The following is a 19173-nucleotide window of genomic DNA, read 5'->3' on the forward strand; positions in this document are numbered from 1 at the left end:
AGGATGACGTCATCATCTTCACTGGAAATATCAGCGATCACCTTAGGTGGCTTGGGACAGTACTAGAGGCTATCAAGTCATCAGGGCTCACTCTGAAGCTGGAAAACTGCCACTTAACTGACGATGACGATGACATGAGCCTCTGATCCTGGGCCACATCATCAGCATAGCTGGAGTCCGCCTCAACCCGCAGATGACAGCTGCCATCACAAAGTTCCAGCAGATCATTGACAAAAAGGTAGTGCATAGGTTCCTTAGCATTTGTGCCTACTACAGGCAATTTGTCAAGGACTTCTCACGCATCACTGAGCTAACCCATCTAACTATGTCAAGTTCAAGCGGGGAATGCTGCAGGCCGACGCATTTCAAGAACTCGAACGGCACATGCAGTCGCCGCCAGTACTTGCACACTTCGACGAAGATGCCAGTACAGAAATTTACACTGACACCAGTAGCCTAGGCCTTGGCATTGTCCTAGTCTGGAGGAAAGACAGACTTGAATGTGTGATAGCTTATGCTAGCTGGTCACTGTCAAAAGTGGACTGCAGAATTTGCTACTGTGTTCTTGACCATCACTACCATGTGGCAATATCAAAATTGCATTATATTGAAATTAGAATTTTTATGAAAATGACTACAGTTACCGGTGGGTTTTTCTTGCACGGGAGGGGCCAAAAAATGTTCTGTATCATCGCGCAGTCAGAAAAAAGAAGTTTTAAGTACAAAAAAAAGATTTTGTTGAATTCGAAAATTGGCAACGAAAGATATGGTTTCATGCCATGTTGACAATATCTTCACATTGATGATACGAAGCAAAGCCAGCCACACTTTCGCTTCCACTCCACCCCTCCTGTCTGATAGTGTCGCCTACAGTAGAACGACGCTATCATAAAGAGCACCGACATTGGGGAGCGTATGCTTCATCACACGCTGTGGTGTTTAGCGGCTGTGACACTGCACTGCTAAGCATGAGGTCGCAAACTGGCTATGGTGGCCACATTTTGATGGAGGCAAAATGCAAAAACGCCCTTATGCTGTGCTTTAGAAGCACGTTAAAAATCCCCAGGTTGTCAAAATTAATTGGGTGTCCTCCACTACGACATGCCTCATAATCAGATCATGATTTTGGCATGTAGAACGCCATAATTTAATCACTTAATGCTTTGTTTACCTCTTGCTTCAGTACCTCTGTGAAACTCAAGATTACACAACTTCCAGAAGCAAACATGTGGGAAGGCAGCGCCCGGTATCCTGCCATCTCAGCTCGCCCAGTCAGTCACACATGCGGCTGACTGCATCTAAAATAGGGCATGGGAGCTGCGTGTGCACTCGGTCATGTCAGTAGCGCATATGCATTCTCACTAAATGCCAGTGCACAACGTGCTTTTAAAGATGGCAAGGTAATACAAAAGCATTGATAAAAACGGCGATGTTTTCATTTATGTCAATGTCTTTTATTGCTTTACTGTTGAGAGTAATTTTACCTGAAAACAGACATAACCATCAGTGCCTGGTAAAAAGATTGATATTGAGGATGATACTTGTATATCTGTAGCATTCGTGTGCTGCTGAAACTAATAAACGTACCCGTACCAAAGCATACGCTTGCATGAGGTCAGTTTATTTTATTTATTGTTTTATTTATTTGTGTTTACATTTCTTTCTCGTCCCCTTCAGGCAATGTGTCCACAGTTGTGCATGCCAGCGTAGTGCATCAAAAGCAATGCACTGATGAAAATAATCATTTAGGAGCGGATTGATTTAAATCATGAACCACCTAGCCCAGCAGCAAGTATTAGAGAATAACGATGCTTAAAATGTGTCACATACATCTTGAAACATTTCTGATTTGACCTGTGCTGCAACTTTGAATAATGCGTGCAAAGTGTTTTAGCATAACGAGTTGGAAGGTAGAAGCCTAGGTGCTTGCTCTCGATGTCAGTATGTCATCATGTAACGGGTTCACTTCTTTCATTGCTTTTTCACAATGTATTACGTGAGGCATACTTTTCAAGTGGCTGGACAGGTGCTCTCTAAGTATGGCAGACATAAAATGCTGGTTTATGTTCTCATATTTGACATTCTCCGTAGAAAGTTCTCACATGTAGCCTACATTCTGTAATGACAAATCTCACAGAAGAATTGCTTTTATTCATTTGTTCTGTAGCTCTGCACTTTTCATGATTCTGAAGGCTCAAGAAATGTGAAACTAAATTTTCAATGAGCAGAATTAATTGGCACCTAAAGGGGTTATGCATTGTAATCCTTGATGTTGAGCTTTGTTCAGCAGATTGGTGTATCACTTCATCTGATGTGATCGTGCGCAGGCAAGTGGATGTGTACCGGGAGGGTCACCTAGTGAGAGTTCGAGGACATGGCTTGACCGTTTATTGTGACGCCACCAAGTTCTTCTGCACATTCGTTTTGGACCAGTTTCACCATGGCAACCTTCTTGGCACACTTGGCAATGCAGATGGCAATGCTGGCAATGAATATGAGGTCAGTGCTTCTGTTACATGACAAACGCTGTTGAGGAATCAGTAAGAAATTGCGAAGTTGAATGTCTCAGTGGATGCTTTTCTGTGGGAGCATTGTCCAAATTTTGTGAACTGTAGGCATTGTAAACTAGCTGCGGCTAGGAACCTGTAGTAGGAATAATTGTTTGATATTGTAACTGCCATATAATATTGTGTATTCTTGATAAGGGTTGCACCTCTAAATTTGGATATAGATATTGAAGAACAAAAATATTTTGATAATTATTCGCGCATTTGCTGCACCCACCTTTCCCAAGTGTGCACTTGGTCATACATGAGCTGTGCTGCACTGTTACATGACGTAGTAGTTCTGCAGAAACCCGCAAGGTGGAGAGAAGCAATGAATAAAGGGAAATGAATAAACGGAGGCTTTTCTTTTGAGGAACCCGTATGGGTTTCCTTTGTAGCAATTGCTACGATTGGGTGGATGTCCGATTTTCCCTTTATTCACTGCACTGTTACATGAAGGCATATCGAGCCCCTCCTTGGTCTCTTCACCACTTCTACAATTGATAGCCTGTTGGAGGGAAGCTGGTAGACCAACTGTCACAATACTCATCTCCCGGTACCCCATGGCTCGTCCTGTAACCCTTTCCTCCTGCATGTAAGTGTTCTTGCAACATGTGCCACTCCCCGTAGTCAGCGCCTGCCACTGCGCACTGCCCTGAGAATGTGTGCGTTGCACATGTTCTGTGCTTCACACATATTTTGTGCACTAAGCCTGGGTAGTTCCCACATTGCCTAGCATGCACATGGGCACTATTGACAGTAACAGCCCATTAGCTTTTCGCATGTCTGCCCCAGTAGTTCTACAGTGAAGCTTTATTTCCCTCTTCTCACTTTTTGGGTGCTGGCTGTATTACCGAGTACACACAAGTTCACTACCACGCTACCCACTGACATCGACCGCACTACAATAATATCCACTAGTCTTGCCTCTGTGTCACACTAGGGCCTCATTGATAACATTGTAATACTGTCGCATCTCTCCTTCCTTAAAGTGAAGCTTTTTTTCTTTGCCTCTCCTGTCCACTCTTCAGATGTTGGCTGTCTTGCCAAACAGACAGAAGCCCACTACCAACTAATGAATACAGCACTGCCCACTAGGCCAGTGCCCGCTGACAATTAGTTTTTGCCTCCACATTACACTAGTACCCCATTGATGGCACCACAATGCTGTTGCAGCTTTCAGTTTCTTGCGGCATGGTGCACAATATGTGTTCATGTCAGGGGGCAATGAGCACTGAGGGGTGTGGCAAACATTTCATCTAGAAATGCAAAATAGAGCTGTACTGATGTGCACAGGTGGATGCCTGGGAATGAGAGTGCACACTTGTTCATAAACATGTGTTTACAGGTGCAGACAAGTACTTTGACAGGCGTCTTCGTACAGGATAAGTTCATATTCAGTATGCAATAGACTGGTTTAGGTTGGCCATGTTGATAGTGTTGGAGCACCATGCATTTACAATGAGGGAGGCACTTCCCGGCAAGAACATGTCCAATTTCGTTGTGTGGTAAATAGCATCTGAACATCAACAGCATTTCTCAGTAACACCAGTGAAAGCTATTAAACCAAATCCCACAGTTGATGGGATTCTCATATTTTCTTTTTTTCATCATGCCACCATAAGTGTATTGTGGCCTCTGACCCTTGGTCTGTGAAGACACCTTCGCCTTTGCACGTCTCCTAGTCCAGCTGGTCCCAGTCCCAGTCCAGTTGGTCCAGCTCCACATTTACGTGCCAGTGATGGACAAAGGTAAAAGAAAGGCTTGCCAAGGCATCATATATGGCAGCAAACACACCTCTTTTAAAAAAAATCCCCAGCTATCCTTAGCCTAAGGGACACAAAAGCAAAAGCCTTGTGAAGCCTACTGTAATCCACCTTAATCCTCCTTCATCGACTTTAATTCACCTTCATTAATCTTAATCCACCCTAATACTCCATAATACACCTTAATCCAATCACTAATCAATCATTAATTAACTTTGCTAATCATTAGTTTTTTTCTTTCTTATATGCAGCTGGACATGCTTTGGTTCGCTTCTGGCCTTCCTTGGGCCACATGGTATTTTCTGTACCGTACAACGCGACCTTGAAACATAGAGATCTAAGGCTTTCAGCTTAAAAAGTAGATATAGTACAGTTATTTATCTTGTAGTTGTTTACCGCAACAGTTTGTAGTTGTTTACTTGTTTACTGGCCACACCCAAGACATTCAGGCCTGAATGGGCTTGCATTTTTTTAAAAAGTGTGCCTCTTACATGACGATGACATGGCATGAGTATGCCTCTTAGATGACATGCTACGAGGTGATGTCAGCAATGGAGAGGAAGAGAGAGAAGATAACGATGCTCGGTGATGTTCACGTGGTTCGATCGCCATCTTGAGTGACATCCCAAGCATCCTTCTGTATGACTTGGTGCTCAGTGGAGGATACATGATAGGGTCATCGGTGTATCAGGCTTGCATCGCCAGTGTTTATGTAATACTTCACCACGGTGCTTCTTGACAACTGTTTACCAACCGAGGACGGTACTTTCTGTCACAAGTTGTTGAGGACATCTTGCACTCCTGCGTTACACAACACAAGTTTACAATGGCGTATCACCTCCAGACCAACAGGCTGACAGAGTGTCTTAATAGAACTATCACAGACACGCTCGCCATATACGTGTCCGCTGACCATAAGGACCGGGATGCCGTCCTCCCTTTTGTAGCATTTGCCTACAGCACATCCGAGCACGATTCTGCAGGTTTCTCTCCACTTTTTCTTTTATACAGTCAAGACCCTGCACTTCCTTTTAACATGCTCCTCCCCACTGCTCTTCACACAACGTCAGAATATGCTCGTGATGTCATCTCTAGAGCTGCAGATGCGCGTGAAATTGCCTGCTGGCGTCTCAGCGCTTTGCAGGAAAAGCAACGATGTTTCTTTGACAGCCGCCACTTCGATGCCCATTTCAGCCCTGGTGACATGGTCCTCCTCTGGACAGCATCACGACATGTTGGTCTTTTTGAGAAGTTGATTTCCCTATATTCTGGCCTGTATTGTGTCTTGCGCAAAGTAACTGATGTCACGTATGAAACTGAACCTCTCAATATCACCATGACATCTCTGATATCTCTGACATTGTCCATGTCACAAGACTAAAGCCATATCACTTGGACTTACCAAGCACCGGGATGGCGCCTTCACCGCCGGGGGTCATGCTATGAGATGCTGTCAGCGATGAAGATGAAGAGAGAGAAGACGATGATGTTTGGCAATGTTCACGTGGTTCGGTCACCATTTTGAGTGACATCCGAAGCATCCTTCTGTATATAACCTGTAAATATATTATACGTATTTTCCTCCCCGTAACAATATGGTACCATGTTTTTGCATGTATTATTTTTGCTATTGTGGTATTGGCTGTGTAGATATCTGACCACACCCGAACTAACTTCATGGACTGTGTGGCGCATCGACTGAAAACAGCAGCCCATTCTCTGATTGTGACTGCCCAGCCTTAGCAGCATCCGGTTTTTATTATTTGAGCAAGTGACATTTACAAGCGATTCGATGACAACATACATGTGATACAGAATTGAAATTGAAACAAAATGTTACAAGCAGAAATGAATTGCAGGTTGCAAAAACAAAACCAGAAGTATACGACATTATAGTTATCGTTATCAATCATCAGCCTATTATAACTTCCTTTTTGGATGGAGGCGGATCCCATGATATCCAATTGCCACTGTCTTGCAGTAGCTGATTTTATTCTCAGCCCACACATTTTTTAATCTCATTGCTCTTGGTAATCCTCTTGTGATAATTATTGCCTTTTGCTTCTCAAATTACTCATTCCGTTCTTTGTTCTCTGTTGGTTATCTGTTCTGCGCACTGCATCACCTAACAATGCCTCTCCAAAATGTAAATAAAAATGTAATTTACTGTCTAATCCATACTGTCATCTTCCTGTTGCTCGACATGACACCTGTCATGTTGCACAGTCCTCAGCATATTGCCAAGTATTTTCGTTATCCTCCAAGTTCCACCCTGTTGGTTAGTACTGACAGAATGCATGTATTAGGCATACCTGGCAACTCTGCCAAATTTTTCCGTCAATTTAATGAATTTGGGCTCATTCTACAAGGTGACGAGTGTTGCACCTCAATGTTTAAAAAAAAAATTTTGTGGAGAAGTTTAGCTCACCGGACTCTGACCATACCTTTGGAAGTCTTCTGATGGTGAAAGGACACCAGAGACACTTAATTCAAGCAAGCTTATTCAGACAAGTTCCTGAAGCAGGCAAGATTGACAACAGCAAAGTCGATGAAAAAGTCACTGTGATCTAAAAAGAATATGTTGCGTGTCAGTCTCTGCTGTTGCAAGTTTACTGCTGCTTGTGTGCTGCATCTATAAATGTCAACCACCACAAATAAAGCGTGATTGTATCCCACAATAGGTATTCACGCGGGGAAAACATTAAAGATACATGTTATATTCCCCCCTCTCCAGTGTTGTGCCCATAGGTTTTCTATAAATTAGTTTACAGAATGGCAGGTATGATTATATACAGTACAAATATATATACAAATTATATACAAATTATATACAAATTTAGAGGACATGGGATTTGTTTGAAAGCCGATTTCATGTAAAGCCTGGGCACGTAGTTTCTAATTCAGTTCCAATCTTTAGTCGTTTTTGAAATCTATACCATGATTCCTTTAATTTAAAGCACATGCCTTACCAGAGTGGAAATTAAAAATGTTCATGGAACCCTTGTTCTATAAACCGTTGTGGCCGACTGCACCTTTCTTTTGAAGTATGTTAGTAGTGTTACGGGCTAAATGGGAAACTGTGGCGTGAGGAAGCTGTGCATGGAGAGGAGATGACAAGGAAGATGAAGTGCAAGAAGAAATGGCTGTTGTAATAGAGTCTTGACCTGTGTAAAGTGCCCGCTACAATATGCTGTAGTTCACGACTTGAGATAGCCTCCCACATTCTAAGTCATTCTTATTTATCTGCAGATTTACATCATGATTTGAATCCACTATGACTACTTCACTTAGCTAAACATCCTCATTAACGTTTTAAAAGGCTGAACACCAAGTTCAAAGCTTATTTACTTTATTCTTCAAACTTTTCCAGCTAAGGTGCTCAGTCAATTGTCTGAGGCCACCTCCAGTGTTGTCAAATAGGAAAATTCCTACTTGCAATTATGCAATGGCAGTGGTAGGGGACGAGAGGCACAGGACAGCAGCGACACAACATGACTCTGCCACCTTTAACTTGTGTCCTATCCCCTAGCACTGCCATTGCATAATGAAAAACCAACAAGCTCAGCACAGTGCATTAGTCAACTGCAAACTGCAGGTCAATGAGACAGTCCCTGTTTGTTTTTACACCTAATCCATCCCAGTTTGGCAGATTGAATGCTTTGTACAATTTGCCAGGAGTCTAAAACAAGTTTGCCACACTCTTTCTCATGCTGCAGGTATCGCTTCTTGTAATCTATATATATACCACCTGTAAAGACTAAGCTAGATTTGTATTACGCCTTTTTATTTTCATCTTTGAGATACTGTGGTTTTTATTTGGGGCAACAACACTGGTTCAAATACTCAAACAACTTATCACATTACAAAAGAAAATGCTACGAATTATTGCTAATGCACCTTATGATTCGCACAGTGCTGACGTTCATGAATGGTTTAATGTTTTGCCTGTAACGGAACTTTTTGATCAAAGACAAGATGTTTGGCAAATGAACAGTTGCCAGAAATGACATTTTTTTCACGAATGTCTTTACACTTGCATGCAAAGAATACCTTAAAGGGACCCTTAAACGATTTTGACGATTTTGTACAAACGTACTGAGTCGTTAGAGTAGGTCCTTGTAATCATTAATTGACGCATCTAAGTACTCCGCGTAAAGCGTGTAATTTATTATAAGGCTTTAAAAATGTACATCGCTGCCGATTGCAGCACACTGCTCGGCAGAATTTTCAGCCGACCCTACCCATATGGCGTAAATCAACCAATTGATGTCAGTAGGGTGAGCTATCTGATTGGCTGCCCAGGGCGCGTCATCAATAATTTTTCCTCCTTTGTGCACAAATTACGCTTGTAATAGTTGGAATGTTAGTTAATTTGTTTCTATAAAAAGAATGTAACAGAAAGAGAGTGCACAAGAATAATTCCTCACTACACTTAGGCACATCCGGCACACAGCAAGCATTGTTTGCTTGTGTTACAACGTGCTCCATTTTGACGAAAGCTCCGCGGTCAGAGTCAGTCTCAGTCTTCTCACGAGCACTATGATTCGACTTTGTTGCGTTGTGGATTGAAAATGTTGCGACTGGCAATATGTTGAGCTGCGACATTGTGTCCCTCTGCAAGGCAGCAGACGAGCGGACTGGCTGCAGCGCATTGGACTGCCACTATCCGATGGGCACCAGGATTTGCGTGTTTGCAGCCATCACTTCACACCGGAAGATTACTAATGCAATAGCTTTTTGCAAGTCCGGTATTAGGGTAAACGCAAACGCAAGGGGACAAGGCCTGGCCGCTTGACCGTGTCGTTTCACGGGATGAGCAGAAGCACAAATGTGAATGGTCTGCACAGTGCAGCCACCTGGTGGCAAAGAGCTCAACCACCCACAGTAGCAGTAACGAAATGTATTCTTTGCTGCTGATGTAAATTTTTCATAGGAGTGTAATCATTAACACATTGTTTTTGTAAATGTTTAAAATGTTTTACACTTGGTTAGAGCAATATTAGCTCTTTGTTTGGCTGGTTAAGCTCTGCCAACAGGTGGCTGGACTGTGGAGACCGATCAGGCAGCTCACGTATGCCTATGCTAAAGTTACTTCATCAGCTGGAGCGTAGAGCTTGTGCCTCTAGCCATCCGTCGAAACGCCCAGCTCGCCTGTGGTTACCAGAATACGAGACACGTTTGGCACTGCGACAGAATGCTTGCAACGCATGCTGTTTCGATAGCTCTCGCTTGAGGTCGACCGGTCGACTTCCAAGTAGCTGGTGAAGAGTTTGAAGAGGCTTCGCGCTCTCGTTCCTAGAGAACCGGAAGTCGACGACACAATGTGCCATCATGACGCAGAGCCAGTGAAGGTGGAGCTTAGCCCCGAGCACTCAGCAAATGAGTTGAGGAGAAAATGCATGACTATGGAGGAGGGTAACTTGTAATCGTCCGTAGCTCTCTTAATATGAGATGTTTAACACAAATTGTAATGCATTAACTTTAGCTGTACCCTACGTGTCTACAAAATTTGTCCAAACTGTTTCAAGGGCCCTTTAATAAAGGTAAAATGAGACAGCCACCCAAGCATAGAAAATTGCTACAAAGAAAACCCATATCATTTGGGTTCCTCGAATGAAAAAGAAAAAGTTGTTGATAAATTCGACTTCACCCTGCCATCTGCTAGCCGCCTGGTTAGGTCAGGCGGTAGAGCGACTGCCCTGGAAAGATGGTGGTTTTGGGTTCGAGTCCCAGACAAGGGCAAATTTTTTCTTCAACTGTGAGGCCTTTTCTTTTGAGGAGCCCGCATGGGTTTCCTTTGTAGCAATTTGCTAGGTTTGGATGGATGTCTCATTTTCCCTTTATTAATTACTTCTCTCCACCTTGCGGGTTTCCGCAGAACTATCATGTCAAAAGAACACCTTATTTGACTAGTACCCCAGATGCCTTCCTGTTGCTCCAATGCAGAACTAACTATGGTTTTCCTATGTTAAAATATATAATACCTAAATTTCTTAATCTGTCAGTGCCTGACAAACAAATTTGTCAGGCATTGACCACTGACTGACTACTGACTGATTGACTAATAAACCACTGACTAATAAATATATATATGTGTGTGTGTGTGTGTGTGTGTGTGTGTGTGTGTGTGTGTGTGTGTGTGTGTGTGTGTGTGTGTGTGTGCGCATTATTTTCATTGTTGTGCTTAATCATGTTGTATTTGTGAGCTTTTGTCATGCACATTTCTTTCATATACTCTCTCTGCTGACTTCCTGGGATGGCAAGGCCATTCAGGCGGTACTGCGATGTTGCTTTCTTTCTCGTGGACTTCAGTTTTGTAAAAAAAAAAACTGGAATAAACGAGTTGATTGATTGACGTACCACTTTTTCGAACGCAGCTTCCCAATGGGCAAGTCGCCAAGGACGCCGCGCAGCTTGCCGCCGGCTACGAAATGAGTGGCTATGCGGAGTGCAGGGCACTGCTCAACCCCATCAAGAATATGCAGGAGAACATGGAGGAGTGCCGCCAGCGGGTGCCGCAGACCCTCAAGCACTGCCTGATGAAAACCAACATGGAGGAGCTGTTCCAGGATGCCTGCTCTTGGGACGTCAGCCACCGTGCAAGCACTTGCACCAGCATCAATGCCATGGCGGCCTTCTGCACTCACCACGGCTACTGGGTCGACAACCTGCACTGCGGTGAGCCACCCCTGAAGCTGCATTCCAGCAAGACTCAATTTGCCCGTCAATTTGCCCATCAGACGGGTAAATTTATGGCACATTTCATGACGTTCTAGCAGTTCTATCTGTGCGACAGGTGCACATCAAAGAGCTCCAGGTGGTCAAAATTGAAGCACGGTTGTTAACTTTGGGAACAGCACTAAACGACAGAACAAGAAACACAACACATGAACATAGACTAGCAACAAGTTTCCATTGTTGCAATGTTGCATGACATATCCATGATACCCATAATGTACCCATACTTTCGTAACAATGTAGTATATGTGTAGCAACAGTATATATGTTATTTAAAATAAACTTGTTAGTCTGCTAACAGTTCCATTATTTAACACTGTTCCCAAGTTACCAGCAATGTACCAACAAGCTCAGTTTTCAACCTTTCTGTAATCCAGAGTCCCTCATACGACATGCCTCATAATCAGATTGTGGACTTGATGCATCAAAACCCTAGAATTTTAAAAAATTTTTGTGTACAGTTCTATAAAATTACGAAAGACAGCCTTAAAGTGGCATTGTGCGAATAAGCAGGTCCAGATAAGGTTAATAGCTTCATTATCAATAAAACCCACTTATACTTGCACTAAAGCTTAGTTGATGTCTTACACAACCTTTATCGTGTAAATAACCTCTAACCAGGTGCCATTTACCACAACATCCCTGAGCGGGTTAGGCTCCTCCTTTTCCCAGGAGTGAAAACTACAAACTTCTGTTTTTCATTCACACTTGTGGCAGCTGTTCAGTTATCTTGTGGATATTCTTGCTGTGCTGATCACACCACGTGGTGTGATCAATGGTGCTCGAACAGGCAACATTGCTGGAGCCACTGCTTTTACAAGGGGTCTATACTTGTCTTTATCGGGGCAACTGTTTTCTTTGGCAGTGTTTATATGCATTGTAACAGCGCCTCAAGCAGCCGCTCGTGATGTCCACTGATAGTCTCTGCTATTGGCTGGACATGAGCTTAGAGAGAGAACAAACCAGTTACAGGGTTGTGACGATGGCAAGCTTCTCCGATAGCCAGCCATCACTGGTAATTGGCGTTGGCAGCGAAGGTAGATGGCCCGCACTCACCGGCCACCTACAAGTGCACAGTCCCCAACCTCGAGTTGGGGAGGAGAATAACCTGGTGCCTAAAATAGAATGATGGAACTCGAGGTGTTCAAAATGGGTGACAAAAATGAAAAAGATTTTGTCACCGACTTCTTGGAAGACCCACGGCACAACAACCCCATTTGCCTGTTCCTGCTTCATCACAACTAGAGACTTTGGCCTCACTAAGTATGAGTGAAAATCAGCTACACGACTTTCATTTCAGCCAGTGCTTGAATGCAAGAAGTGTTTTGGATGCAGACCATTGCCTGAACTTGCCAGAAGCACAAGGCCAGAAGACAATCCGCGTCAAGTCTGGGCCTCTCCTGGAGGTGGTCGTGCTCTTGGCCGAGAGTTCGTTCGATCCTCGGGTGGCCACCTTGGTGCTTGCCGGCACTCAGAAGCTGGTGGATGCTGTGGACGCGTCGTTCAAGGCACATGGTCACAACACCAAGTACGCCTTTGTGCTCAGTGGTGGTGGCCACGGTCACCACTACCAGAGCCCTCACCTGCGCACAACAGCCAAGTGAGTTTAAACAGATGCAAAGAGGCTCAGAGGCACCTTAACATTATGCAGCCTTGAATTAGTGAGAAATAAACTTGCACCTAAAGCATAGGTATGCATCCAGAAGAAGAAAACTGTTAGCTCCTAGCTCTTCCTGGTATTGTTTTTTATATTGCTTGTTTTTATTTTTGCCACTAAAATGTATTCTTCAATTGATTGACATATAAATGCACTCACTCCTGCAATATCTTGCTATGCAAGATGGCAGTATATGTAAATAAGTAAATTAAATAAATAAATATAGAAGATATAAAATGTAACACTGTGTATATATATCAGTCACAATATTTACTTAAATGCAAGCATCTGGCAGGTAGGCAGGTGACGCAAATGAATAAATGCTCAGACAAAAAATGTTTATCCTCCGACACCCCTTCTCGTGCATTATACTGCAGATGGTCTTCTCTCTGTTTCAGAATTAACTCTGGAGCTGTTATGTAAGGTATTCATCTCATATATAAAGTTGGATGCATGCAGAACTGTATGGAAGCAGTTTAGTCATGCCCTTGCCATCAGCTCTTGTGAAAATTGACACAACTGTGATGTAGACTGCCATGTTGCTACAAACAACAAAAACCACCTGTGAAGTGCACTTTGAATGGTGTGAGAAGATATGAAAATCAAGGATGTAGCATGAAAATCCCAACCCACCACATTATTTATCATTGTGTTTAACAGGACATGAAAAGCTTCATCCATGTAACTTGAAGACAGGCATGCAAACATGGGCACGAGAGGGGACAAAAAAAAGCAACACAGACACCGGTCGGTGCTTTTGTTGTCTTTTTGGTTCCTTATTGTGTCCACCATTGCATGCCTGCCATTCAGTAACACAAGTCCCTACCTACTTGCTACACTTTCATTCATTCATTCATTCATTCATTCATTCATGGGCAGTGCTCATGGAATGAAACATGTCTGGGAAACCCCATATGTGCAACTGCATATGGGAATAGAACAAGCTATATGTGCAATAATGAGAGTACCATGTCCTGTCACTACGAATCTGATCAATAAAATGTATGAGCTGAAATTACACTGATGTCATAGCACCTGCAGATGGCGGAAAACCCGCAAACCTTGCGGGTTTCTGCAGAACTATTACGTCAAAACTCTGGCCTTTGCTTCGAGTTGTTCATAAGTTTAACTTTGTCCTGCCATCTGCTAGCCGCCTGGTTTGCTCAGATGGTAGAGTGGCTGCCCTGGAACACTGCCCCAGGACACATTTTTTCTTCAACTGCGAGGCTTTTCTTTCGAGGAACCTGTACGGGTGTTTCCTTTCTAGCAGTTACTACGATTGGGTGGGTGTCTAATTTTCTCTTTAACCATCATCATCATCATCATATTTTATGTCCACTGCAGGACGAAAACCTCTCCCTGTGATCTCCAATTACCCCTGTCCTGTGCCAACCGATTACAACTAGCGCCCGCGAATTTCCTAATTTCATTGTTCCACCTAGTCTTCTGCCGTCCTCAACTGCGCTTCCCTTCTCTTGGTACCCATTCTGTAACTGTAATGATCCAACGATTACCTATCCTGTGCATTACATGTCCTGCCCAGCTCCATTTTTTTTGTTAATGTCAATTAGAATATCGGCTATACCCGTTTGCTCTCTGATCCAAACCGATCTCTTTCTGTCTCTTAACTTTATGCATAGCATTCTTCATTCCATTGCTCTTTGTGCGGTCCTTAACTTGTTCTCAAGCTCCTTTGTCAGTCTCCAAGTCTTATTAATTACTAATTTTTATCTACTAGACCAATGCATGTAACCTTTTGAAGTTTGTTGGGTTGTGAGACCTTAACCTGTCCAACAATTGTGCTGAATATTGTTGCTGTATCACAAATTACCATTTCTACAATTTGCCTCAAATGTGAAGTTTTGACGAAGAACACTATTTAAAAATAGAAAAAAAAAGAACAGCGTTAATTTTTCTCAAAATCTCGTAGACAGCTGTTCACAGACACTGGAAAAAGAACATAAAAAACACGTTGCATTATTTTGTTTGTAATGACAGTATAGGTGGTAGAAATGAGAGATTTGCCAGCATGTAGCAAGGTGCCAAGAAAAAGGGACATCAGGGTAAAAAGAACATGCATAAGACTGTGACTTGCCTAAACTCGACCATGATTGCGACAGAAAAGCAATTTTGGCCTTGTGATTAATACTTATTTCTAAAAGTGTGTTTTGTACAACACTCATTTTCTTAAATGCGACTAAAGATACGTCAACAGAACAACCTTTACATGGCTCATGTAACAGCAAGTTTGGGCAGCTTGCAGTGTAGATAATTTTTTTTTTCTGTTAGTGTAGGTTTGTATTTCTTTGTTTGCTGCAGATTTAACGGTGAAGTCCCTGTGCATGTACACAAGTAACAGAATCTACAGCAGGTAAATGTCTCTAAAACTGTCGTACTAGCCATGTCTCCATCAGAAACATCATTTTATAACCTAAGAAGCGGTGGTGGGGGTTGCGATTGTGTTGGCTAGGGCAGGGTTAGCTGACAGATAGTGCCAGCGATTGCTCTGTTCTGTCGCCTCTTTAAAAATAAAAAAAGGGACTTGTTAAATTGCTACCTAACAAAAAGTTCACAGTTTCTCAGAAAAGCTGGAAAGAGGTGCAACACTTCCTCTCTCAGAAACTTGGGTCTTTTGGGAAACACTACCTGTTTCACACGTTCATGAAGAAATTGTAATCTGTGCAGAGCCTCAGGTAGAGCATTTCTCTTTTCGTGTAAGTATTGGCAGGACCAGATGAACTGTTCCGCGTCACCAATTTTGTCACAGTGAGTGCAGAGTGGAGAAGCTTGTCCAACCTTGAAGACCCAAGCTGGGCTGTTTGCAGAGCTAGTTATTACTCTATAATCTTTTTTTTATTGTTTGTTTCTCGGATTCTCTCCATGTAAGGTGCAGAGGTAAAGGCAGCATGGCATATTATTCACATACATATTTGCCAAACATATCTTTAACACACAGCACACAGCAACGAAAAATTCAATTATTCAGAACACATGTCTCCAAAGCATTACTTTTGCTTCAACGGGATAGACTTCGAAAAAGCAGAAGATACATATGCAATAAGTATTATATAACAATAAAATTGGCTTACATCAGAAGTCAACAAAGAAAAGAAAACCATAGAAACATTGGCCCGAAAATAAATAGCATATACAGTAAATAGATCAGTACACAGAATCATTTCAGAAAAGAACGATGGTTTAGACTAATACACAATGTAAATGCCGAAACAATGGCAAATATGATTTACAAGTGCTGAGAAAAATCTGTAACATAACTGAGGTTACATGTGTTATCAGGAATGAGCACAAGTTACTCAAAATGAAAATGCAATGTCACTCACTAATAGGTTTTTACAGTCATTTTTGAAGTTGTGGAAGGATTGTGTGTATTGTACGTTAAAGTGATCACTGTTTAATATATTAATCGTTTGATAATTCAATGTTTGCCTTCCGTAATTAGTTCTTGTGGCGGGCTTTAGATAGTGTGGTTCACGTATTGGGTATGAGGTGCAACTGTCGACAGGTATTGTGTGCCGCCTATTTTTATATATCCACTGGTGTAGTTTGAAATAATAAACTTGATCTGCTTTAAGCGTGCTATGAAATGGCATAAACCTGAGTGGTGGATTCCTTGAAGCACTCCTGGATCGTAAGGTGACATTCAAAGTGCTCAGAAGTGCCTTATCTATAGATAAGGGGTGATTCATTGGCACTCTTAATTTCATCTGCTGCTTCATTGCCTGCAAGTACAACATGTAGCGGTACCCACTGAAACTTGCTGGCATGCAATGCAGTGGATAGTTGTTGGAGCACCACTGACTAATCCAAGAGGCTGATAGCATGATAGGAGAACACGTCCTCAGTTTACGAAGCGCTGCAGTAATGGCGACACTTTCTGCATTTTTCTATAAGCCCAACTGATCCAGAGGGCCAGATCACGGAGATCCAGTGAAGCGAACCCAATACGCAGCAGCACAGCTGCTTGCCTCTTGACTTACTGACCCGTCAGTGTACACTTGTAGGTGATCGGGATATGCTGCATTGAAGTGCTGCAGCATGAAGGTAGGGAGAGGGGACAAAGCACTTGGAGCCTAGCTGATGAATGCGCTCAGGAAGGCTTGATCCTTTTCCAATGACTTGCAGCAGTGCAAGACACTGATAAAACGCGATCAAAATAGGTAGCGTCAGGCGTGCTTAACCAAATGGGCCAAGACGGATGCCTGGAGCACGTGGCAAAATTTTGCACTGACTTTTTTTTTTTTTGAGGCGGCAAAAGTTCTTTCCATTGCCCGCATCAGCATAGAGCACTTTTACGTTTTTCAGTGATGCAGTCATCTGTGCCACCATTTCAGAGGATAACTTATTGACAGCAGTGCTGGCTGCTCTTAGATCATAGAGCAAGGCTTTGTACTTTACTAAGCCACAAACACCATCGCAAGTGTTCTTTCCATGTCCTGTGGCCAACAAAAGCCACTTAGTTGACACGTGCTCCTTGTGTGACAGCTCGTAAAGCTCGTGCTTGTTCTTGAATTGGCTACTGGCACCGTCAGACACAGGTGCAAGATGTGTGTCACGCTGGAGTTCTTCTTTCACACACTCATAGATTTTTTCCAGTGCAAAGCGAATGTTTGCAGCATCATAGCGTACATCATCACTGATGACAGCAAAACTTTGAGTAGATTGTCTACTCGTGACAGCACACATAAATAAAGAGGCCTGTTTTTCTGGTAATGGTATGACTACCTCGTTTGGTACAACAACTGTCCAATTCTCTGCAAAGTCAAAGGAGAAGACACAGGATCCGTGCGGTTGATTCTGTTTCGTGTTGTGTATTGCTGATGCTTGAATGCCCCCCATATGTAATTATGGGTGATCCACTTCACAAGCCATACACCAATCTTCTGCAGAAAGGCAGTAGCCTGTTGCTTTTTGACGAGGTTACCATTTTCCTATACTGCGTAGTTTACCTTTGTCTCTTCAGGGATTCCCAAAGTTGTTGTAGTTAAAGCATCCTCTTTTGCGCAATAGTCACAATCACCCAGGAAACAATCAGTCGTGGGCAAGTTGCAAATACATAGTCATTTGTATACATAGTTACTTCTACAGCCACAGTTGTCCTCCATAAAGAAAGCAACACAATAAAGAAGGGCGTCGGGCAGGGAGATACGATCTCTCCAATGCTATTCACAGCGTGTTTACAGGAGGTATTCAGAGACATGGATTGGGAAGAATTGGGGATAAGAGTTAATGGAGAATACCTTAGTAACTTGTGATTCGTTGATGATACTGCCTTGCTTAGTAACTGAGGGGACCAAATGCAATGCATGCTCACTGACCTGGATATGCAAAGCAGAAGGTTGGGTCTAAAAATTATTCTGCAGAAAACTAAAGTAACGTTTAACAGTCTCGGAAGAGAACAGCAGTTTGCGATAGGTAGCGAGGCACCGGAAGTGGCAAGGGAATACATCTACTTAGGGCAGGTAGTGAGTACGGATCCTGATCATGAGACTGAAATAATCAGAATAAGAATGGGCTGGGGTGCACTTGGCAGGCATTGTCAGATCATGAACAGCAGGTTGCCATTATCCCTCAAGGGGAAAGTGTATAACAGCTGTGTCTTACCAGTACTCACCTACGGGGCAGAAACCTGGAGGCTTACGAAAAGGGCTCTACTTAAATTGAGGACGACACAACGAGCTATGGAAAGAAGAATGATGGGTGTAACGTTAAGGGATAAGAAAAGAGCAGATTGGGTGAGGGAACAAACGCGAGTTAATGACATCTTAGTTGAAATCAAGAAAAAGAAATGGGCATGGGCAGGGCATGTAATGAGGAGGGAAGATAATCGATGGTCATTAAGGGTTACGGACTGGATTCCAAGGGAAGGGAAGCGTAGCAGGGGACGGCAGAAAGTTAGGTGGGCGGATAAGATTAAGAAGTTTGCAGGGACAACATGGCCACAATTAGCACATGGCCGGGGTAGTTGGAGAAGTATGGGAGAGGCCTTTGCCCTGCAGTGGGCTTAACCAGGCTGATGATGATGATGAGTTATTTGAGTAGTCAATTGGGTAGGCACCATCAGTGAGCTCTTCAGTTCAGTAACACACTGTGTGGTACTGGCACAATACATGCAAAGGCATACTTCCTTTTTTGGGACAGGAAGAGCCCGTTTTGGCCGGAGCAAATAAAACTTTGAGAACCCAATAGATGTATCTCGGATTGGCTTACTTAAAAAGACAATAGGCCTCTCGTACTGAGCAGGTCATAAATCTCTTGGCAGCATATTCTTTCTTCCCATCAAGTAAAACAGACACTACATATTTTTTATTCAGGCTCTGCCAAGAACAACCATGCTCGTCTTAGGTATAACATTCCACAGCGGTCTGGGTGTCGGTTGGGTTCAAGCGTGTTCTCTCATGGGTGTCTGGTGCTGACCATGTTACATGCTTCTCGCACCAGCGTCAGG

At 43.0% G+C, this 19173-nt stretch overlaps 1 protein-coding gene across 1 annotated transcript in view; it reads left to right on the top strand.

Annotated features, from left to right (window-relative positions):
• The window catches only part of LOC135912593 (uncharacterized), a 269120-nt gene that overhangs the window by 230777 nt on the left and 19170 nt on the right, over positions 1 to 19173 (top strand). Inside the window, exons 33-35 of the mRNA XM_065445088.2 lie at positions 2328 to 2499; positions 10690 to 10990; positions 12386 to 12650. Coding sequence (XP_065301160.2) covers positions 2328 to 2499; positions 10690 to 10990; positions 12386 to 12650 — 738 coding nt within the window. The remainder of the gene's footprint in view (positions 1 to 2327; positions 2500 to 10689; positions 10991 to 12385; positions 12651 to 19173) is intronic.

Source organism: Dermacentor albipictus, chromosome 9, assembly GCF_038994185.2.
Source record: "Dermacentor albipictus isolate Rhodes 1998 colony chromosome 9, USDA_Dalb.pri_finalv2, whole genome shotgun sequence".
NCBI classification, from domain to species: Eukaryota; Metazoa; Arthropoda; class Arachnida; order Ixodida; family Ixodidae; genus Dermacentor; species Dermacentor albipictus.